The 21,801-nt window shown below is 44.0% G+C and overlaps 1 protein-coding gene across 3 annotated transcripts in view; it reads right to left on the bottom strand.

The window, feature by feature from the left end:
* The window catches only part of LOC121288042 (arf-GAP with coiled-coil, ANK repeat and PH domain-containing protein 3-like), a 331,715-nt gene that overhangs the window by 16,610 nt on the left and 293,304 nt on the right, over positions 1-21,801 (bottom strand). Inside the window, exons 13-24 of one of the 3 annotated variants that reach the window (XM_041206296.1) lie at positions 18,884-18,984; positions 17,784-17,895; positions 16,117-16,325; positions 14,224-14,293; positions 14,034-14,128; positions 12,770-12,984; positions 11,180-11,278; positions 10,866-10,967; positions 9,734-9,954; positions 8,825-8,934; positions 5,756-5,866; positions 4,472-4,533 (exon numbers count right to left, since the gene is read on the bottom strand). In XM_041206296.1, coding sequence (XP_041062230.1) covers positions 4,472-4,533; positions 5,756-5,866; positions 8,825-8,934; positions 9,734-9,954; positions 10,866-10,967; positions 11,180-11,278; positions 12,770-12,984; positions 14,034-14,128; positions 14,224-14,293; positions 16,117-16,325; positions 17,784-17,895; positions 18,884-18,984 — 1,507 coding nt within the window. Of the gene's footprint in view, positions 1-1,570; positions 4,534-5,755; positions 5,867-8,824; positions 8,935-9,733; positions 9,955-10,865; positions 10,968-11,179; positions 11,279-12,769; positions 12,985-14,033; positions 14,129-14,223; positions 14,294-16,116; positions 16,326-17,783; positions 17,896-18,883; positions 18,985-21,801 lie in introns of those variants that run through there. The other 2 variants (XM_041206297.1, XM_041206298.1) reach the window with 2 other exon arrangements.

The raw sequence follows: 21,801 nt of genomic DNA, 5'->3' as shown, positions 1-21,801 counted from the left end.
AGACATGAGTTCAAATCCTACCAATCAATTAAATTAAATTTCAAATAAAAAGCTAATGTCAGGGATGGTGACTATGAACCTACCAGACTGTTGTAAAAACCCAGCCGGTTCATTCATACCCCTTTAGGGTATTACCCAGTATGGGGCTTTATGTGATTCAGCCCTTTGAGCCTGCTCTGCCATTCGATAAAATCATGGCTGATCTGGTTGTAGTCTCAATTCCACTTTCCTGTCTACCCCCACCACCCCAACCGCCCAACAATCCTTGACTCCCTTGTCTACGAAAAAATCTGTCTAACTCTGCCTTGTATAAATTCAATGATCCAGCCTCCACTGCTCTTTGGGGAAGAGAATTCCACAGACTAAAGACCCGCTGAGAGAAAAAAATTCTCATCTCCATCTTAAATAGTAGACCTCTTATTCTTAAGCTGTTGTATCCCCTGGTTCAAAAGGCTCTCCCACAAGTGGAAACATCCTCCCAGTAACTACCCTATCAAATCCCTTCAGGATTCCATATGTTTCAATCAGGTCACCTCTCATGCTTCTAAACTCCAAAGGGCAGAGGCCCAACCTGTTCAATCTTTCTTCATAAGATAAACCCTTCATCCCAGGAATGAGTCGATTGAACTCCAGTCCCATAGCAATGTGGTTGAACCCTAACTGATTTCTGAAATGGCCACGCAGTTGCATCCACCACCACCTTCTCAAGGGCAATGAGGGACGGGCAATAAATTCTGGCCTCACCAGTGACACCCACATCCCGTGAATGAGGGAGGGTTCAGTAAACTTAAATCAATTTAATGAAAAAATGAGGCCTGTACAAGGTGCATCCAGCTTGTAGATGAAGAAGCTTGCAGAGAGAGTAAAAGGACTCCCGCTCTCACTAACAGTCAGTATCACAAAACAAGTCAAGGCAGTCAGAATTCCTGAGGAAGGATCAATGTTCCCGAAAGTGCATTGTTTGAACCCTGAAATGATCTGCTGAATGCTCACTCCTGGTAAATGTGCACCTAAAGAACTCACGTGGATGAATGAATGAAATTATTTTCTGTCATGCTGAATTTTGGAATAGTCGTGCAACTTCTGTATGGAGGGGTCTAACATGTGCAGAATCAACAGCCAACTGCATGAGCGTTATGTGACCATTGAGCTGTTAGACACTAATATTTCATTAAATTTCCTAATCCAACGTATTGTACTGCAGTGTGAAAAGGTGGGAGCATGCAAAAATAATTCTGAACACAGTTCTATCTCCTAAGCAGGAGATTGTTAGCTCAACCTCTGAAAAGCATTTAACTGATTTTCTATCAGTGGAAGGCAATTGAGGGAAGGGGGGAAGTGGGGAAATGGAAGGGTGGGGGTGCAGGGAGGGGAAATAGTGCCAGCTCAATCTCAGCTCTGGGGATTCTCACAGCTCTGGGCATAGAGACCCACGGACACGTAGAGCAGCAGGCCCACTGCACTTCATGGGTGAAGGGAGATGGTTATGCGTATTCATGCTTTATACTGTTGCTTTCTGCCCAAAGACACATTTCACCAGCTTGTAAGGACCTTGCGTTAGACTATGAAACAATGTTATACACAGCGTTTAATTAGAGATGCTGGGAATCACAAATCAGTTTGAAAATATCGCTCCATACACAGAAAAAATTTTAAAATGAAGAAACAATTTTTTTTTTGTTGAAGCTGAACCTGTTGGGACCCCGTCGACCCAGGTTTGGTTGCAAATCAAACAGCTTTCACAAAACGCGGTAAAAGAGACCTACTGAGAACTCGCCGTGTGCTCTAGTGATCTATGCTAAACAAAGCAGTAGAAATCTGCACAGGTGCGTCACACTGAATAAAAGCTCAGAGACATTTTATGCCTGTACTGCGCCAATACAAAACAAAGTGTGTCAATTTAAAAAAATACACTCTATGGTGTTACAAAAAAAACCACAAATCTCCAACAATAAACACAGTTACCTGTATTCATTTTTTTTTCATTGCACTATTCCTCTGGGCAATTCATATAAATAAACATTTAAAACAACACTTTCACTGTTGAGAAAATTCACAAAGTGTAACAGAAAACAATACTGTAGGTAGGAAAAGTGCACAAAGTTGTTTTATACATATAATCTAATTCATATTCTATTTCATTTTAAATAAATTGTCCCAACCAGAACAAAACTCCATTTTAATATTTACAGAACATTTTTCCCCCTTAAAATGTGTGATTTTGTTTCGAGAAACAGAAAGTTGTAACCACCATTATTTTGATATCAAGCAATACGCATCAACACACAACACCTACTGTACAGGCACAAGGGCAGAATCTGTCCTCTACTTGTAACCAAGGTCACCTGATCTGTTTATAATAATTACAACATCAAGGTTAAAAAACAAAGGTCAGTGTTACCATGGAACCCAATCACAGAAAACAATCAGCTTCCTTCCAAACTGCTCAGGTTCTGGTTACTAGATGCAGCATCTCAACAAAGCAATGTTTGATTGGTTAAAAGATCAAAGTAGTTCATATGGCTCAACACTTCCCTATCCATTGCATTTCTAGGAATATTTTTCACCGTAGAAAAGTTGAATATAGTATAAAGGAATATTTAGTTGCCACTTCAAGTTATTTAATAGTAATTCACTGGCAAGCTAACCCTGGCTGCTTAAAAACTGATGTTAAAAAAGGGAGTCCCGTGGGACCACAGCTTGCTTGGCAGGCATTTGCTGATAAATCTTCCCAATGTGCCTGAGTGGATTTTTTTCTCTGTAACCAAGGCAATGAGTTTTGCAGCACCAATGCAAAAACCAAATCAGGGCACACGACTCACAGGTTTCTCATCTCAACCTAACAGACAGCCTCGGACGTAATTAGCCCCTGTGCAGTGCTGGTGAAAGCAGAGAAGGTTTTGCCCAAAGTTTAATTGTTTTATTTGGTGATTTATGTAAAGTTTCCACTAGAAACAAAGGATTCAGAACATGTCTTTTGACTCAATTTTTAAAAATTATAGCCTTGTTTGCTAAATGCCAATTGTATTGGTTAACCTCCTCCCCTCAACCCATGCTTGTTTAAATATTCTTCATTTCTTTGTAACGTACACCCATACAATCTCCTTTGTAGCTTCTTGGACCTTCTTCTTGGTACTCAGAGAACTATCTGTAAGGGTGGATGTGTCCATGGCAACTACCAATGTGCACCTCCAGCTAGCAGAGGGTGTTGAAGAAAACCCACAGCCCAACACTTCATTATCTCTTAGCACTAATATTTCCAAAACTCACAACCTTGACTCCTTAGGTGTTATCATGAGATTCCCACTTGGGACACTGTGCCGGACTCCCCATTGAGAATCATGAATACTGACAGCACTGCTTACCTGCCAATGAAAAGTGACTGACCTGGGCAGGATTTGGTAATGTAACATGTCAAGTCAGGGTGTGAACGTTAGCCAGGGCTGATATTCACAACCGGTTTGCCCTTGCAGGCTATCAACAGAATAGAGCCAAGAAGAATTACATTAAAAGTGGGTATCTTTTAAAAATCAAACCCAACTATAGGGAAATGATCAATTCTTAATCACAGGCAATAATTTAAAGAATGTTTAGGGTTTTATAGGAAAACGTTCAGATCCTATAGGGTGCTGATTTGAAATCAGAAGTTTACAGCACTCAAACTTAACTGAGCATCTCTGCTTTTAATTGGAGAGGAGGACACTGACTTCTTATTTGAAGACTGGTTTATAACCTCTCAACTCCAGCTTCTGTTTTCTTCCCCTTTCTCCCCTGCTCTCCTGAAGTCACTGACTCGCAACGTACAATTTCACAGCTGCCAGCAACTTCCTGTACGTCAGGTACTAGAGTGGGTGTTGGAAAACTCTTTGACTGGGAGTGGGCATCAATGCCAAACCCAATCCTGTGCTCGACCTAATGTCTACAACACATCCTAGCAGGGATCACTCACTATTGTCAGGAATGGGAAGCCCTGGTCGGATTTGCCCTCCCTCACCCAGAGGTATTGAGGTCAATTGGAACACCTAGTGAGAGCAGCCAGTTCAGTAAAGACCTGCTGGTCTGTACCGATCTGTACCAGGCCAGGGAGTGTATTCACCCACTGAACCACCAAGGACACTAACCCTTAAGAGTGTGGAATGTTTGTGAATTACAACTTAGTCCCATGCTTTACAGTGATTACATTAAGACTGAAAAATGTGAAGAAAGGATCTGTTCACACAACACAAAATAAACTTTAAGCACTGTCCTTTTCCTCTTTCACCATCAATGCCAGTTGTACACACGCAGTCATAAAGAAAATAGCTCATCACCCCACCAATGTATAGTCAAAAGAGGCCCAGTTATCATCACTACATCACCCAGCCAGGCTAGTTAGTGCTGTTTCCCTAGCATTCATCTATCTTAAGGCTGATAAACTCCTGTATGCACTTCCTGTACTGAAGCTCAGTGGGACTGCTGCTAGGATATTGACCTGGCTGGCCAAACGGGCCTTCAGTCTCCCGCATCTCTTCATTCATTCTTGCCAGCCGCAATCTATGGGCAAAGAGAGATAGCAAATTAACATTTCTCAGGCAACAAGGGGTGATTGTTCTTCAGCATGGAAAAATGTCAAATCGCCTCAACATGAACTTTGGAGGTTAACATCTTAATCTGGGGACCTGGGCAGAGGTAATGTGGCTTCACCAATCACCTTATGCCTATGGAACCTGGGCTAAATTATGGCTCAGATTTACTGAATGAATCTCGCCTCTTTCTCTCCAGATAATTAACCATTATGAAACTTGTCAGTATCTCAAATGGGTTTCCTACTGGGGTCAAAACTGTCTAGTTGGCTCTCTCATTTAATGGACCGTTTATGCACAGTCTGATGAAGGGCTAATTTTAACCTTCAACAGTGGCAGGAAACAGGCAGCTAGCCAGTTATTATACACCGCAGCCATTCTCTTTTCTATTGAAGTCAATAGGAAGGGAAATAGATGAGGTATAAACCTGCTAAGCTACCCCACCATTTTCTGCCACTGCTTAAAGTTATCAACCCTCAAGTGTCAGTAGCCACTTCACTGTGGAGAGCATCTGAACCAAGCTGATCCTGTCCTTATGCACCACTCCCAATCATCTTAAACAAACCTGGATTACAGAATTGAAGCTGAGTTCAGCAGCGGCCAGATCAGGAAGGCCTCTGACCTGCTTGCCCTGGAAGCGAAGGGCCCAAAGTTTCTCCCTATCAGGCCCTTGGTGCATCTCCACGGCAACTGCTAGAAGGGGCCGCAGCAAGGAAATGGGGCAGAAGCTGGGTCAGGTAAGAAAAGATGCACCCCCTCTCCACTCCTCCCCAGGGAAATGTTGGTAGGGAGGCAGGGGGCAGATCTGCTGCCTGACACTTTCCAGGAGGTTTGTGTCTGGGAGAGTTTCTGGAAAAGTTTTGCTCAGCATGACACCTGATGGATTCAAGGGAACCATGCCAAGAGGTAATTATAGATAACCTCACAACAGCGCCCAATCTGGGTGCATTATGAGATAATACACAGAATCAGAGGTCACCAGCAGAACAATGGGAAATGTGGAAGCTGGAAAATGTGGCCCAATTCATCATCTTTCACTTGGCCATTGGTTTTTAAATTTGATAATAATAACCATTTTCACTGAATCAAGTGAAATTAGGAACCAGGATTTTCAAACAATGGCTCTTAAACAATATAAACGAATGCAGGTTTGATAACAATAGCAGGACTGAGGACAGGAGAAAGAGGCTTACAGCGTCACTATGTCCGCATTGGCTGCTTGAACAGCAATGCTGAGTGGATCCTGCCCATCATCATCCACTGCGTTCTGACTGGCTCCTCGTTTGAGAAAGAGACAAACCTGGCTGTAAAGAGAGTTATACAAAGTTAGAAAATGTGGGCTCCATACTAACTTTCAAAAGTTTACATTTTGATAGCGCCTGTAATGTAGTAAATCTTCCCAAGGTGCCTGGCACACTATGAATCAGTTTACTGTCCCAAGTCAGGGACTAGGGGTGGGAGGAAACATCAGCTTAGTCAGAGCTAGGCAGCTAAGGGGTGAAGTCAGGAAGCACTTCTTCACACAAAGAGTAGCGGAAATCTGAAACTCTCTTTCCAAAAAGTTATTGAGGTTGGGCGGGCGGGGGGATGGGGCAGGGGAGCCAAAATTTAAAAACACAGATTGATAGATTTTTGTTAGGCAAGGGTATTAAATGAAATAGAATTCAGGCAGGTAAATAGAGTTAAGGTGTAGGACAGCCAAGATTTTATTTAACTGAATCGCTGAACAGGATCAGGGGTTGAATGACCTCCCCCTGTTCCTACTTGAGTGCATTTATTTATAGACTGCAGTCCCTTTCTGACTGACACAGAGAAGCCTGTCAATGATTGAGAATGTCAGACTTCAAAAGAACGGCCACAGACTCGATAGGTCGAATGGCCTCCTTATGTGCTGTAACATTCCATGATCTTATGAATCCATGATTCTTGGGCTGAATGAAAAGGGTCTTTGGAATCCAAATTGCAATTTTTTCTGAAGTTGCTCTCAACTCCAAAGCTGAAGGCTGGAACAGGGAATCTCGAGCAGGTGGTTACATGAAAAAGGTTTAGACTTGGAAAAAGTAAGAAATAAAAACAGAATAGAGAGCGAGCAGAGGAGAGAATAGGAGGTGTTAAAGGACAACAGCGCAAACATAATGAAAACATACATTTCATTGTAAACTGTATCTAGATGCTTAATATTACAGTGGTGTTTGTGCAGTTCTGTCACAGCACAAATGCTGAAATCTGAAAGATCTGGTTGGCCAGGATTTTCTGTGCCTGCTGGTGTCGGGCGTGTTTGGTGGCGTGAGCAGGAAGGCCAAAAGTTGGTTTCACAATGTCGTGAGACCATTTTGCAATTGTCCGCTCGGCCTGTCGAAGGCAGGCCTTGTTCCTTGCCATCGGACGTCGGGAACCTCATTGTAATACATCAGCATATCATTATAAGGCCAGCCCGCTGGACTCATGCCCTCACCGCTGGATCATCCGCCCACATCGGGTTTCACAACAGCACATAAGCAATGTGCACCTGGAGGGCTGCACTTCGCTCGGGACTTCGAGGTTTATTTGCCTGCCTTGCTTCTGTCAGCACTTGCAGTCATCAGCGCCAGGCTTCACAGACAGCACCACATCATTTTTAAGGGAGCTCATGGGCAGATCTCTACCTACCAGACCAGCCGTATGTGGGTGGCTTTTCAACTGCTGCAGGGCAAGGTCTTGCTTGCCGAAGGGGGAGAAGTGGTCTCAGGCAAGAGAAGAGGCTGCAGGACGAGGGCTGTACTGGGGAAGAAGGGTATCCTGTGGTGTGTTGGGGGGGGGCACATGTTGATCTGTGCAAGTGGCCTCAAGGTGGTGAGGGATGAGGAGGCAGCCCCCAGATGGATATGTGAGGGTATGTGTGTGAGAATGGTGGTGATGTCCCTTGAGCTGGCAGTGAGTGAGATGCCAATGAATGTGCGATGGATTTGAATGTGTGAGTTTAGAGTGATGAGATGGGTACTATACCCTGGTTGCACAGATGAGATCGTTCATCCTCTATCAGCATTGGACGGCCAACCTCTTCTGTGCAGCATCGGCACTGATCACCATGCCATCGCCTACCAAGGCAGAGTGGTAATGTTGCTGCTCCTCCTGCTGCCAGAGTTGGGGGTAGAGGGAATCACTGTGGCCTCTACGGCATCCAAAAGGCGCTCGAGGGCTGCAGTCTTCTTGCCTTTCAGGACCATGTCTTCTTTGCTGCAGCCCTGGGCTGGAAGCACTGAGCAGAGCTGTACTTTAGATATGGTGCCTGGTGTGATGAAGTGGTGAGGTGACAACGTGGAAGGTGAATCAGAGCCCACCGCCATCGAAAGGGCATGTGGCCCGGAATCATAATTAATGCAGTGGGTTTGGGATGATACGGTGTGAAAAGCCCCCATTCCGGCTGGCAGGAAAAACGTTTTTCCCACCCACTACCGCACATAGTACAAACCTGGGACGATTCTGCCCACTAAGTCAAAGAAAGAGACATTAGAAGGGGTGATCAAAAAATGTGGTAAAGCCTGTGGGTTTGAAGGCAGAATGCAAGGTAGTGAGGGGAGCAAATTCCACTGAGTGGGAGCCAAGCACCTGAAAGCTCAACAGCCAGTGAAAGGGAGAGAGGATACTCAGAGCCAGAAACAAAGGAATGGGGAGGGGGCTAGAGGAGGTTACAGTGATAGGGAGGGGCAAGGCCATGGATGGAATTCATTAAATGTGAGACACCGACGCACCAGGAGACAGTGCAGATCAGTGAGGAAAGGGGCAATAAACGGGTAGAACTCGGTGCAGGGTAGGATTCAGGCAGCCAAGTTTTCAATAAGCTGAAGTTTGTGGAGGATGGAGGATGGGAGACAGGTCAGGACAGGAAGTAATGGATTGTGGAGATGAGAAAGGCCTGTGTGAGGTTTCTGTGGTAGATGGACTGAGTTAGGACGGCCTTTGTGAGGGAAAGGATTGGGCGTAAGAAGGTTTTTGGGTCGAACTGGATGCTGAGGTTGTGAACAGTTTAATTCAGCATGAAGCAGTGGTGAGGGAGAGGGATGGAACCATTGGTAAGCGCCTAGCATTTGTGGCTTCAGTCTTTCCTTGTTTAGTTGAAGGAAATTATGGCTCATCCAGGACTGAATGTCAGACGAACATTCGCACAACACAGAAGTGGTGGAGAGACTGATAAAGGTTAAGGGTTAAAAATATCTTCAAAAGGATTTCAATTATTCTCTAAACGCTAACCAGCCTTTGTGGGTTTAGCACATGCTCCTTACCCAGTATGTCCCAGATAGGTGGCATGGTGGATCGGACCACGGCCCCGAATGTCTTTTTGATTTACATCGGCCCCATTTTGAAGTAGAAATTCGCAAGCAACAAGTGAACCCTGTTGAAGGCAAACAAGGTGGGAAAATTATGTCTGATTAAGGATTGCCAATCCAAGACCAAGAAAGATAATCTAACGAGAGTGCCTAACTAGTACAGTCTGAATGCAATGCTCAAAACTTCCCTGTCTATCTCCCCTCCTGAATGCTAATGTACGATTTTACAGGCACCTTCACCATTCATCGACTGCACCTTCCAAACCCACGACCTTTATCGCCTAGAAGGACAAGGGCAGCAGATGCATGGGAACCCCACCACCTGCAACTTCCTCTCCAAGTCACACACTATCCAGACTTGGAAATATATTAAAGTTCCTCCGCTGTCGCTGGATCAAAATCCTGCCTCTTTAACAGCACTGTGGGTGTACCTACACCACATGGACTGCATCAGTTCAAAAAGCCAGCTCCTCACAACCTTCTCAAGGGCAATTAGGGATGGGCAATAAATTCTGGCCTTGCCAGTGATGCCCATATCCCAAGAATGAATAATAATTTTAAAAAATCTTCCTGCACTTAATCCAGCCCACTGTTCCTCATCTGTAACCCAGGGCGAAGCTAGCTGAAGGGTTATCTCACCTTCAGTGATTCTCAACTGAGACCAATCCTATCCCTGTCTGTTATCCACAGTTTAGTGACACATACATCAGCACTCTAACATCACCCGTCATCAGTACTGTAACATGACACCTCTTAAAATCGCTTTCCTTTTAACCTCCATTATCCTGTTCCCAAGCCAAAATGATCTTGAACCCTCACATAATAATCCCTTGAAACACATGAAGGTAAAGTGCTGAAACCCACCCCAATGACCGCTTGGATTAATGGAGTTTTATTTTCATCCTCATCATTGACCCAATTGACATCAGCACCATGGGCCAAGGCCTCAGCCATGACTGCCAGATTGCGGGCGTGTGCTGCCTTGTAGACAAGGATCCCTGGGTGCAGCTCTCGGAGATCCTCGGAGTCGGAAGCTTCGGGCTCAATCTCCGCCTCCCCACTTGACTCCTCCGAAACTTCGCTCACTGTGAGTAGTAAAATGAAAGTCAGCCATTATTCAGTCAGCTCGGCCGCTTTCTTAATCCACTGATTAGATAGCACACAATTAGGAGGGCGCAGTATAACATTAATCTGAGGTGGATGTTCAGTACAGCTGTGTGCAGAATGACTTCAGCTTTATCATCGATAATACAACCCAGAGATACAGGGCTGGGCCAGATTCTAGACGTGCGAGTGTTGCAATCTGCTATAATTTCCCAAGCTTGTGATATCAGAAACCCAAGTCCTCGCTGCCCAAAGACTTCCAGCCATTTCAGTGAATAGTTAGAAAACGGTAAATAGTTCAGGCCAGAATCTCCAGCCTGTGCTGCTGGCTAGGAGCGTGAAGTTGAACATTACTCCAGATTTTGTACTGCTGGCTGACAGAGTGTGTAAATTCAGCACAACTCATTTATATAATAAAAAATATCATTCCAAAAAAAAAAGTAACAATTCTTTTTCAAAATTATAAGGCGTGTGTTCTCCTCTCTGGAAGGTGTTGTTGGCTGTTACCCCATAGGCACTGGCAACTCTCCTGTACACTTGTCCTGCTAGCCAGTTTTCTTTAATGAGTATTGACAGGCTATTTGGCCTTGGGATACATCACAATCTAGCTTTATCCTGTACAGTCCATCAAAGTACACTTTCCAGCAGGAGTCACTGGACTGTGATCAGGAATGTGGACCAAACCTGACTGTAAGAGATCATACTTTAATTCTTAAAAGCTACTTCGAGAGCCAAAATCATGAGAAAGATGGCACGCTACATATATTTCTGGAAGGGGATGTATCTTGTTGAGATACTTTATTCCATCAAAAGCTCAGAAAATTACACTGATCCTCAGCAGTGTTTCTGAGCCAAGATCCCCGCCAGAAAGAAATCCAGGAACAGGACTAACCTTCTTCTGTGACACTGTCCACCACCGTGCCGAAGACCAGGATATCGGTGCTGCCATCGGTGCTGCCGCCCAGGCCACTGTCACTGCTTAAACCTGCAGGGCCAGCAGACAGAGAACAAGAGGAAGTTCAGTACCTTTACACTGGCGAGGTATGTCGAGAAGACAAGTGTTATAGTGTTCACAGGGAAACCACAATACTGGAGCACAAGCATTAAAATTGCAGCCTGCACCTTGTATTCAGTCACTGCTGTGTACCTGGCCAGTACTCTGTATGTGGTCAGCACTGTGTACATGATTCATGAGAATATACTTACTACGAGGCCCAGCGGTTGTGTCAAAGTAGGAAAACAGCGAGTCGAGTTCATCGGGACAAAACAGGGAGTCTCTTCGAAATTTCCTCTCCAGCGCCGCTGCTGTGTTTTGCCATGACCAACACAAGAAAAGCCGTGATAGTCAAACAGAGATACAGAGGGAGGGACAAAGATAATGCTACAACCCACTTTTATTTCCACTCCAATTATCTCCGGTGCTTTCCCAAAGGGGACGGACTCACATTGGGCACAGCTCCTTCAATAATTCACACATGGTCAATCTTCAAATCTTTCATGGGATGTGGGCCTCACTGGCAAAGCCAGCATTTGTTGCCAATCCCTAATTGTCCCTGAACTGAGTAGCTTGTTAGGCCATTTCAGGGGGCAGTTTTAGAGTCAACCACATTGCTGTGAATCTGGAGTCACAAGTAGGTCAGACCAGATAAGGAAAGGACATTAGTTTATATCATTCGTCATGGTCACCATTACTGAGACTAGTTTTATATTCTAGATTTATTAATTGAATTTAAATTCCATGAGCTGCCATGGTGGGATTTGAACCCATGTCCCCAGAGCATTAGCCCGGGGCTCTGGATCACCAGTTTAGTGACATTATCACTACCCCATGGTCAGTCATCATGTTCACCTCTAGGTAGTGAGCGTTTGTTCATGTGTCCCGATGTGGTCCACATACCTGTTTTCATCCTTAATGGACACTAAATAACAATTAAGGGTCGGAAGCCTGCTCGATTATTTTTTCTTTTCCTGGTTCCACAGTTGCCATCCCAGCTGGCGTTAGTCAGCTCAGCACAGGGATGATACATGGTCTCTGGGACTGAGTTTTACACTGGACAATGCACTCAATTAAACTTTTGAGTCTACTATCAATTTGAACAATCCATTTTACGGTAAGATTTTTGGAGTATTATGTGATTTGTATTAGAGGTACGATCTTGTTCCTCAGACTAGAATTCTTCAAAACTATTGTAATTATCAATGCTTAGGAAGGAGTGGATAAAAGAAATGAGAGTGATGGGAAAGTCATCCAGAGGACAGTTAAAAAAGCCACAGGGGCAACCACCCAGTGGTTTGGTCGTTAAGTGCACGCTCTGGTGTGGTCCTGTGCCACAGAGGAAGATTCCAGGCTGGCTGTCTGTGCCGGATTAATAGTTAACCACCAGAGTGAATAGGGACACAATTTGCCTCAGTACCCAGGGGTAGGGGAGGGAAAAGGCAGACAGAGTTCCTGCTCCTATTGTAAACTAGAGACTTGTTCTAGATGCTGATAGGGTCCAATGAAGAGGAGTGGGAGGAGGTTTGGGTGGAGTATCAGATAAGTTGGACTGAATGGCCTGTTTCTATGCTATAGACTCGTTGAGTTGCACCTGGAGTTGAATATCAACTTGGCTATAATACACCAACAGCTTGGACTAACTACACATGAAGAATAGCCACTTGAACGTTGAATGGTGGCCTGTCCATTCCTGTGTAGCCCAAGTTGCATCTTCAGGTGAGGAGGGAAGAAAATTTAATTAAAGAAAACACAGAATGGAGCCAAAAGGAAGAAAGTGACTTGGATAATTCGGCTTTTACCTGCTGCAAACGTTGCTGGTGACACATTGCCAGTGTCCTGCCGATACCTCCTCCGAGCTGTCGGAGCTTTGGTGGAACTGTTGTGCCGTCGGCATTTCTTGACACTCCATCGCCGTGGTTTCCGTTCGGCGTCCGTAAGTGCATCGGCGTTTGGCAGCTTCTTAAGGAACTTCTTTTCTACATATTTGGCTTTTATCCAGGCTTCTTTCTGCTGCCTAAAGCATTTTGTAAATTCAAAAATATGTTAGAAACAAGCTAAGCACCAGCCCCCACCCCCAAACACTAACCATCCACATGTGGAGGGTATGAACACGAGATGTCAGAGAGCTGGGAATATTAAACATTTCTCAAAGGGTTTCCTTTAGCTCCTGCAACACAGTTGTTACACATACTCTCTGCTGTGTTATTGTGTGAGCTGGAGGGTCTCAGGTTCAACTCACATTATGCGTTAAATTAGCTAATCACAGCCAGGGAGCACAGCTCTTCTCTTCAGTGCCCCTGGACTATGGGCAAGAAAAATCAGCCCATGTTCCTTTAATAAAATGCAGGCATTGAGTAGCGACAACATGTGATGCCTTTCACTCAGCGGCAAATATTCATTGCCCAGGTTTAGACATGATTGGCCACTTGGCTAAGGTATTAGACAAAGTCGAGTAGCGGAGGCAGATTCATTTGTGGCTTTCAAAAGGGAAATAAATAATTACCTGAACAGAAAAAATTGCAGGTCTATGGGGAAAAGGCAGGGGAGTGGGACTAGCTGAGATGCTGTTGCAGAGAATAAGCACGGACTCAACGGGCCGAATGGCCTCCTCCTTCAGTGCTGTAACCATTCTCTGATTCCATAGAACCTGAGTCCAGCAAGAGGCAGTGCCTTCAGGAGCAAGTGGACAATATTTCAAAACAAACATTGTTTAAAAAAGGTCCCTTGTCAAAGAATGCTTCTGTTCATTGTGGGCCACTGGATTCTCCACAGCTACTGCCAAACATTGCTTTGTGACAGAAAGATAGCCTGCAGAATGATGGATAATGCCACATTTAGCTCCTTTCCCAGAGTCTGAGGTGAGTCACTGCTTTTCTGGAAGGACATGAAAGCTGAAAACATGGCCAGTAGATCCCCAGGGTGGTAGATAGATTCAAATCAGACAACCCACCACCATCTGGCAGGGAAGGCAGCACTACAATCACCAGTCCACTGGGAGCAAGACTACAATTCTTAATGAGGTATGGTACGCTGTTTGGCTTGGAGAATTATCTCAAATCTGACCTTGTGCTTGCCGGCTGTGGTTTCTTCAGTCCATGTTCCCCACATCTTCCTTCGTAAATATGATTAATAGTGTTGTTTCCAAGCTCACACATCAACTGAAAGTGAAAATTTTAATTTTAAGCTGCAGAAAATCATTCAAAAAAATGTTGAATAAAATGTGAGTTGTATCAAGTGCCAAGATTCAAGTTACCTTAAGTAATTCTGGCTCCCAGGAATCCAATGTGAGAGAACGAACCTTGGAACACTGGACACCAAGGCTCCTTTTTTAAAATAGAAAAAAAAAGGAACAACATAATAATCAAAGACATCTCAATTATTGATACTTGCAAAGGCAAAATGAAGCACTATATTACAAGGTCGTACTTCCGCACAGAATGTGCGGCGGAAAAGCAAGTGGGTGGGTCAGAGGTTTCTGTGTTTTCTTGTCCATAATGAAAGAAAATTCATGTGGGCCCACTGACCTGTTGGTTGAATTCCTTCTCTATGTTACCAGTGCACATAAACTCTGCACTGGGACCCTGAAGTAATAAAATCTATAACAGGCTCTTTATATTCCAAGATTGTAAAGCTAAAACTACGCACAGACCAAAGGGCCGAAAAATGCAACTCCCACAATTAGATGGTCACCTATGGAAATGAACCAAATTTGTAAACTGGGAGGAAGCGGTTTTGAATCTAACTTTTTTCCCTCATACTCAATTAATCACAATCAAAGGATCATGCAGCACAGAAGACTATTTAGCCCATCATGTCTGTTCTGGTTCTTTGGTCTAGCTATCCCATTAGTCCCACTCCCTCGTAATTTCCTCATAGCCCCACAAAAATCCCAAGGTTAGTTCTTTATTTCTTTTTCTAAGTTTTGTGCTCAACATGATGTGGAATGTTAGCGCTGAGAAATGAAATATTTTCCCATTTCTTGGAATCCAATCATAGCATCTATCATCCCTCTTCCCAATCAGGTTAGCGGTAACTCTACTGATTCCAGCCTCTATCATTTTTCCACTTCCCTCCCCAGCCATCCTGTGGTTCCCTCCTAAGTGAAGCTGCCAGTTTAATACTGATGGAGGTCATTTTAATTGGTGTCGGGGGCAAAAAAAAAGGTGATTGCAAATGAGCAGTCTAAAACAAAAAAAAAAATTGGATGAGGTATAGAATGAATTCATTTTCACCCAAATTTTGATCTCCTTCTAATCTGAATTAGAAAATGTTTCTGCATCAATAAGAAATAGACAGTGAGAACTCCAAAACTCACTGCCCCACAACAGTCAGTTTTAATCAGCCACTACACCGAGTCTGGTGAAGATGCAATCAGTTTACTAATAATGTTGGAATATTGCTGCCATGGTAGCTTGAGGGGAGCAGCTGGCTACTTAATCAAGATTAATATTAAAACCATAAGTAAGTGAAAAATTTATGGATTCCAAAAAAAAGATTACTTTTTGCTTGAGACTGTTTAATCAAAGTGACCAAGAGGTCGTGTATTATTTGTTTGATCTTTTCACTGCTTCCAATGTGATCAGTCACTCTGGGGAAATTAAAACAGCGATTTACTTCAGTGCATTATCACCAGCTGGAGCCAAGTATACAGTCTGGAGCATTCATGAAACTCAGCACCAGTATCAGTGCCTCAGATTGTCGGCAGGTCCAAAGAAACCCTGGGCCTCCCCGACTGTACTTAAGTGTAAGGCTCATGAACTGTTGCACTGAAAGTGCAGCTACAGATACCCAAACCTCAACAACTTATTCGAATTAAAAAAGTCAGCATCTAAACTACAATTATATTTTATAAATTTAAAATGTGAACATGTCCCTTTATCCCTGCCTCTTTTCCATTGTGTCTCTAATTTTCCACACACAATCAAATTCATTTTCCCACTCTTTTTCTGTTAAGAAAATGCATTTAAAACTCTCATTTACCTGCTTTCTACTGCCTTCCATCCTCTACAGGTTCAATATTTTAAAAAAGGTTTCTCATGGTTTTGTAAAGCAATTTCAAGGGTGTCTCTTCCAGCCAATTGAAAGCCCAAATGTGAGAAAGGTTAATCCCTGTTCATATCTGAGAATTAGAAATCTGGGAATTTACCTGTGAATTCCAGAGCACTCGATGCACAGCGTTATACCAAGGTTGATGCTGGCCCATCGAGGGTCAGCTTGCCCGCAGTCGCAGCACTGGTCATTCCCGGCGATGCCCTGCACCCGCTGCAGGATGCTTTCGCCCTTCACACTGCGATCCCGGGAGTCACTGGCAGAGTCGATGCTGCTTGTGGATGGAGATGCAGTTCTGTCCAGCCTCTGCCGGGGAGATACAGGAGCAGATTTAAAGTGGGGGCAGGTCTGCTGCACTCTCACGGGGAGCTCCACTGGCAGCTCACTCTCGTCATGTCGATAAACTTACAAACAACAGTCACTACTCTTAAAACCAACTGCTTGGCATGAAACTCTTTGAGCTATTACAGCATGATAATACATTATATACTTGCAGTGTATTAGTAAAAGAATGTGTGTGTGAAAATTAACAGTCAACATTGACAAGTAATGCCATGACTCCAGAGAGCAGCACATAATCTAGACTGACATTTCAGTGCAATACCCTGCTGCACTGTTGTAGGTGAAGTCTCTTTGATGAGGCATTGAACTGAGGCCCAGTTTGCCCTGTTGGGTGAATGTAAAAAGATCCCAATGACACTATCCAATTCCAGTTCTCTTACAGTTCATTTTCTGGCCACAGGATTTTCCCTAGTCCGTTCAGAGCAGTAAATATGACCACAGCTGACACTCCATGTTGGAGCTCTGACCAGTGAGATACAGATTCACAATTAGCAGTGTTAGGTGTGTTGTGGTGGAGTATGTGTTAGGCCACAGAACCTGAGGTACTTGCAGTGAGGTGAAGAGTAGCATCAGGATATTTAAGTAAATTATAAGCACTGCTGACAGCCAGTCAGAGATTATGCTGTTTTATAGTAACAGGCAATGTAACACACAATGTAACATTATTTAATAACACGGTGTTTATCTTGCTAGCCATTGCTTAATGGATGTAAAGCCTTGAGGAAAACTGTCTGATGCTGAGGCTGTCTTTAATCTGTCCTGTCACAAATGTTCTACCTGCTCAACTATTCTCTGTGGAATAAGCACTCTTGGCACATCTTGAGGTCAAACTGAGGCTAATTGCTATTACGCTGAAAAACCTGTCTCTAGATTAGTAGCTGTTTTGAACCTCTGACACCTCTCATGGGTATTGGGGGTGTGCTGGTGTTATCAAAGGCAACAGGAAAATCCTGTTCCCACACTCAGATTTCAGATTAATCAGCTGTGATTTTTTTGTTACTTTACCAACATGTAATTTGAAATGTTCAGGTGCAAATATAATACATATACAGTTTGCACATGAGTGTATCATGTGTATTGATACAATAAGTGTCAGATATGACTGAAGTGTAAACAGCTACCTGACGGGATAGACCGGGCCTCAGATTAACATCTCTTTCGAAAAAGGCAGTGCAGCACTCCTTCAGTACTGCAGTGAATATTAGTCCAGATTTTGTGCTCAGGTCTCGGGAGTGGGACTTGAACCTACAGCCCAGAGATGTGAGTGATACCAATGGAGCCACAGCTGAGGCCAGGCCGGTTTGTAATGCTCTGAAGATGTAAACAGGAATTGGAGGTCAAATAAAAAGGCCAAAGTTTCCGTTTGTGCTGAAATGACCCTCAGGGTGGGAGAAATTGTTGGAAAGGTTGTGTGGGACTTACGTTGATGTAGTTGTTATCCGGGCTTTCTCTATATGCAGTGGCAATGCTGGCTTGCACTGCCTGAATCCAGGCTAGGCGCAATTTTTCAGAGTCTGCCTGCAGCATACAGCTCCTGTTGAAATCAAAGTGCGTGGTCAGGTAAAAATCTTAAAGACTGGATGATATTTATTCTCTATAAGAAGCCATATCATATTTTACGTTCCTTTAGTGTCTTAAATGGAAGATTTAAAATGATTCCCACACACATCAGAACATGGTGACTGCTGGTTTTTGCTGAAAGTGATAGGAGCAAGCCTACCAAATTTCTTAGCTTGATTGGAGAAAGTAAAATCCATGAGCTTAAAATGGCTTTAAGACTGCGCCCCCCCCTTCCCAAGGTCAAGTCTGATCGCAAATCTAATCTTTGTCTTAAAACGACAATCAGATTCACTTTGATTGGGACACAAGATAAAGGGGATGGGTCTGCCCAACTCATACAAGGGTTGGAAGCTGAAACTCTCGACTCCTATTTCCTGGCTCCAGACCTTCCCGAAGTTTGGGGAAAAGTCTGCACAAGCCAGGAAGCGGAAAACAAGGAACCGGCCTGTATCAGCAGGCCTCAGTCAACATAAATGGCGCACACTGTTACTGCCGGCAATATATTGGTACCCAGGCTCTGGGGGCAGGGTTTCGATAGACATTAATGACCTAAACTTGGCTATACAGGGTACAATTTCATAGCGTTCTGATGATGCAAAGCTCAAACATGTTGTCAACAGTGAGGAGGATAGTAACAGAATTCAGGACTGTTTGTGAAATGGGCAGATGTGTGGCAGATGAATTTAATGCAGAGAAGTGTGAAGTGATACATGTTGTAAGGAAGAATGAGGAGAGACAATATAAGCTAAATGATACAATTTTAAAGTGGATCCAGAAACAGAGAGACCTCAAGTGTACGGACACAAATCTCTGAATCATGTAAGAAAAATAAACCCAGGATTTTGAGCATCTCCCTGTTAGAGATGTTTTTATCTGACCCTCACTATTTAAATTCACAGGTGGAAAAATAGCGACTGGGCAAGATTCTGCATAGCAGTCGCTATTTCCTGCTCTTCACTCACTTGTTTGGAGAGACAACCTCAAAACAAAAGCGTCTCTCGATGTCCTCACAGGGTTTGACGGAACAAAGTCGCAAATCGTCGACCACCACTGTTAGTGCATCCTGAAAGTTAAAACAGAAACAGACATCAAAAATGGCTTATGGATCATGGGTTGCAGAGAAAGAATGTAATTTCATTCAATTGCTCATTAAATTCAGATCAATAATGGTCCCCCACTGATAATGTTAGTAAAGAGCTGCCCAGTGAGAGATTATGGTTGAGAAGGTTCCTTGATTCAATCCCCAATATTTGCTAGTAGTTTATCTCAGGTTAGGGAACAGCAAGAGTATGTAATCTGTGGTGGGGGGGAGGAGGGTGGGACAAATTTGAGTGGGATTATTGCTCCTAATCACCATCTGTTGACTTTTGCTGACACGTGTATGTGTGTGGATTTTGGATGAGGTCAGAATTGTGATATTCTGATATTGGTGCATTTTTTGCTAATCAGGTAGTTGTTGAGTTTTGAAACCCATTGGACAACCACCTGTGCGTGTATATAATGCCGATATAGAGTGGTACATCTGAAGCTGCTTCACACCCCAATTTAACAAGGTCAGCTGATTAGCAAGGTTGCAGATTAATATTACACTGTCCTTCCCAGGATGTCTACTAGTAATCACTGCTGCCTAGCAACCTCAGACTTCTAAGAAGAGCGATCAGCACAGCTGGAAATGGTATGCAGGATGGGCAGACTTCAGTTAGTGGCTCATCTGCCTTGTCAAATGCTGTTAAGGGACTGAGATGCCCCCTGGGGTGGGTGCTGCATGAGATGGATGCAAGGAGGGTGGCCCTCTGAGCCATTGCCCACATCACAGAAAGCCTGTGAAGAGTTTGAGGCAAATGGGCACCAATGGATTGTTACTTCCAGCAGGATGCCAGTTCTGTTCTGCTGGGTGAAACACTTCCTCTGGTCCCAACCTTCAACATGCAAAGTGGATGCTGGCAGGATTTTAATTACTGTCCATCTTCCACTGCTACTCACCTGCTTTACAACATCACTGAAACAATTTACACACGTAAGCCCCTTTAATGTAATAAAATGGCCCAAGGCACTTCAGGAGGGTTATCAAACAAAAATTGACCCTGAGCCAAAGAAGCACTTTCAATGGTATTACCATCGCTGAGTCCGCCACCATCAACACCCTGGGGGGTTACCATTGACCAGAAACTAAACTGGGCCAGCCATATAAATACTGTGGCAGCAAGACCAAGTCAGAGACTGGGAATTTTGCGATGAGTAATTCACCTCCTGACTCCTCACTGTCCACTGTACAAGGCACAAGTCAGGAGTGTGATGGAATAATCTTCACTTGCCTGGATGAGTGCAGCTCCCACAACACTCAAGAAGCTTGATACCATCCAGGACAAAGTAGCCCACTTGATTAGCGCCCCATCCACCACCATCGCACAGTGGCAGCAGTGTGTACCATATACAAGATGCACTGCAGCAACTTGTTAATCCTCCCTGGACAGCACCTTCCAAACCCATGATCAGTACCACCAAGAAGGACAAGGGCAGCAGATGCATGGGAACACCACCACTTGAAAGTTCCCCTCCAAGCCACACACCATCCTGACTTGCAATTATATCACCGTTCCTTCATTGTCCCTGGCCAAAGACCCTGAAACTTCCTCCTTAAAAGCGCTTTGGATGTACCCATACCAAATGGGCTGCAGTGGTTCAAGGCGGCAGCTCACCACCATCTTCTCAAGGGCAATTAGGGATGGGCAATAAATGCAGGCCTTGGCAGCAACACTCACATCCCGTGAAAGAATAAAAAAAATTAGGACAGGTGACCAAAAGCTTGGTCGAGGAGTAAGTTTTTAAGAAATGTCCTAAAGGAGTAGAGAAGTGGAAAGGTTTACGGAAGGGAATTCCATGGCTGGGGACCAAGTCGACACGGCCACTAGTGGCGGAGGGAAGGGATTGGAAGATCCACAAGAAATCAGATTTGGAAAAGGACAAGTTTGAGGAGGGTTGTGGGACATGAGAAGGTTAGAGAGATAAGAAAGGGAGAGGCTGTGGAAGGATTAGAACATGAGGGTGAATTTTTTTTTAATAAAAGGGTGTTGGTGGACCAGGAACTAATTAGGCCAGTGAGCAAATGAGCTTATGAGGTTAGGATCAGAGGCAGCAGAGTTGTGGATGACCTCAAGTTTATGTGCAAGTGGAAGATGGGAGGCCAGTCAGAAGAATATTGGAATAGTCAAGTCTAGAGGTAACAAAGCATGGTCTAATGTTTCAGCAGCAGAATTATGTTAGACCATGACAGTGGTTGCTCTTGCAAAATCGGGCTTTGACCTTGGCTGCAATGTCCTATGATATGAGATAGTTCACTGACGCTCAATACCTGGGCCTACACATGAAGAATGGCCAACTTCGTGAGGTACTGGAGCACTTCTGGTATCCATAGCACCATAGCCCAGTACCAATCAACACCTCCAGAAAGGGAGAAAATTGGAGGGGAGAAGTACAATTGGAAAGAAAGCTTGTACTGTAGACTTTTATGAAAATAAAACCTACTGCTCAAATTTATTTGAAAGGACAATTTTCAGTGCTGTCCTTTCATCTCACTCCCACACACTCTGGATGCTATAGGCATAACTGTGAAGTCAAATTATAAATTCAATCGGTGTAGAATTACAGCTATGGTTTTCAGAAATATTAAAGATTATTATTGCTGTGTGGGTGCAGTTGTTTTTCCCATTTTTTCCACCTATTTGACCACAGCAACCGTGTTTGAACTGTTCATTTACAGTCTCCTGCATGACAGCAACAGTCCCTGCTCCGACAATGACAGTCACTGGACAGGAGCTTACTCTTTGGTGTGGGCAAAACATCTGAATTTTATTTAGGCAGGGTGCTCTGTTTGTGTCAG

The sequence above is a fragment of the Carcharodon carcharias genome, chromosome 15 (genome assembly GCF_017639515.1).
Source record: "Carcharodon carcharias isolate sCarCar2 chromosome 15, sCarCar2.pri, whole genome shotgun sequence".
In the NCBI taxonomy this organism is placed as follows: Eukaryota; Metazoa; Chordata; class Chondrichthyes; order Lamniformes; family Lamnidae; genus Carcharodon; species Carcharodon carcharias.
Note: the sequence above shows the minus strand (reverse complement) of the source record. Positions and strands in the feature narration are given on the sequence as shown.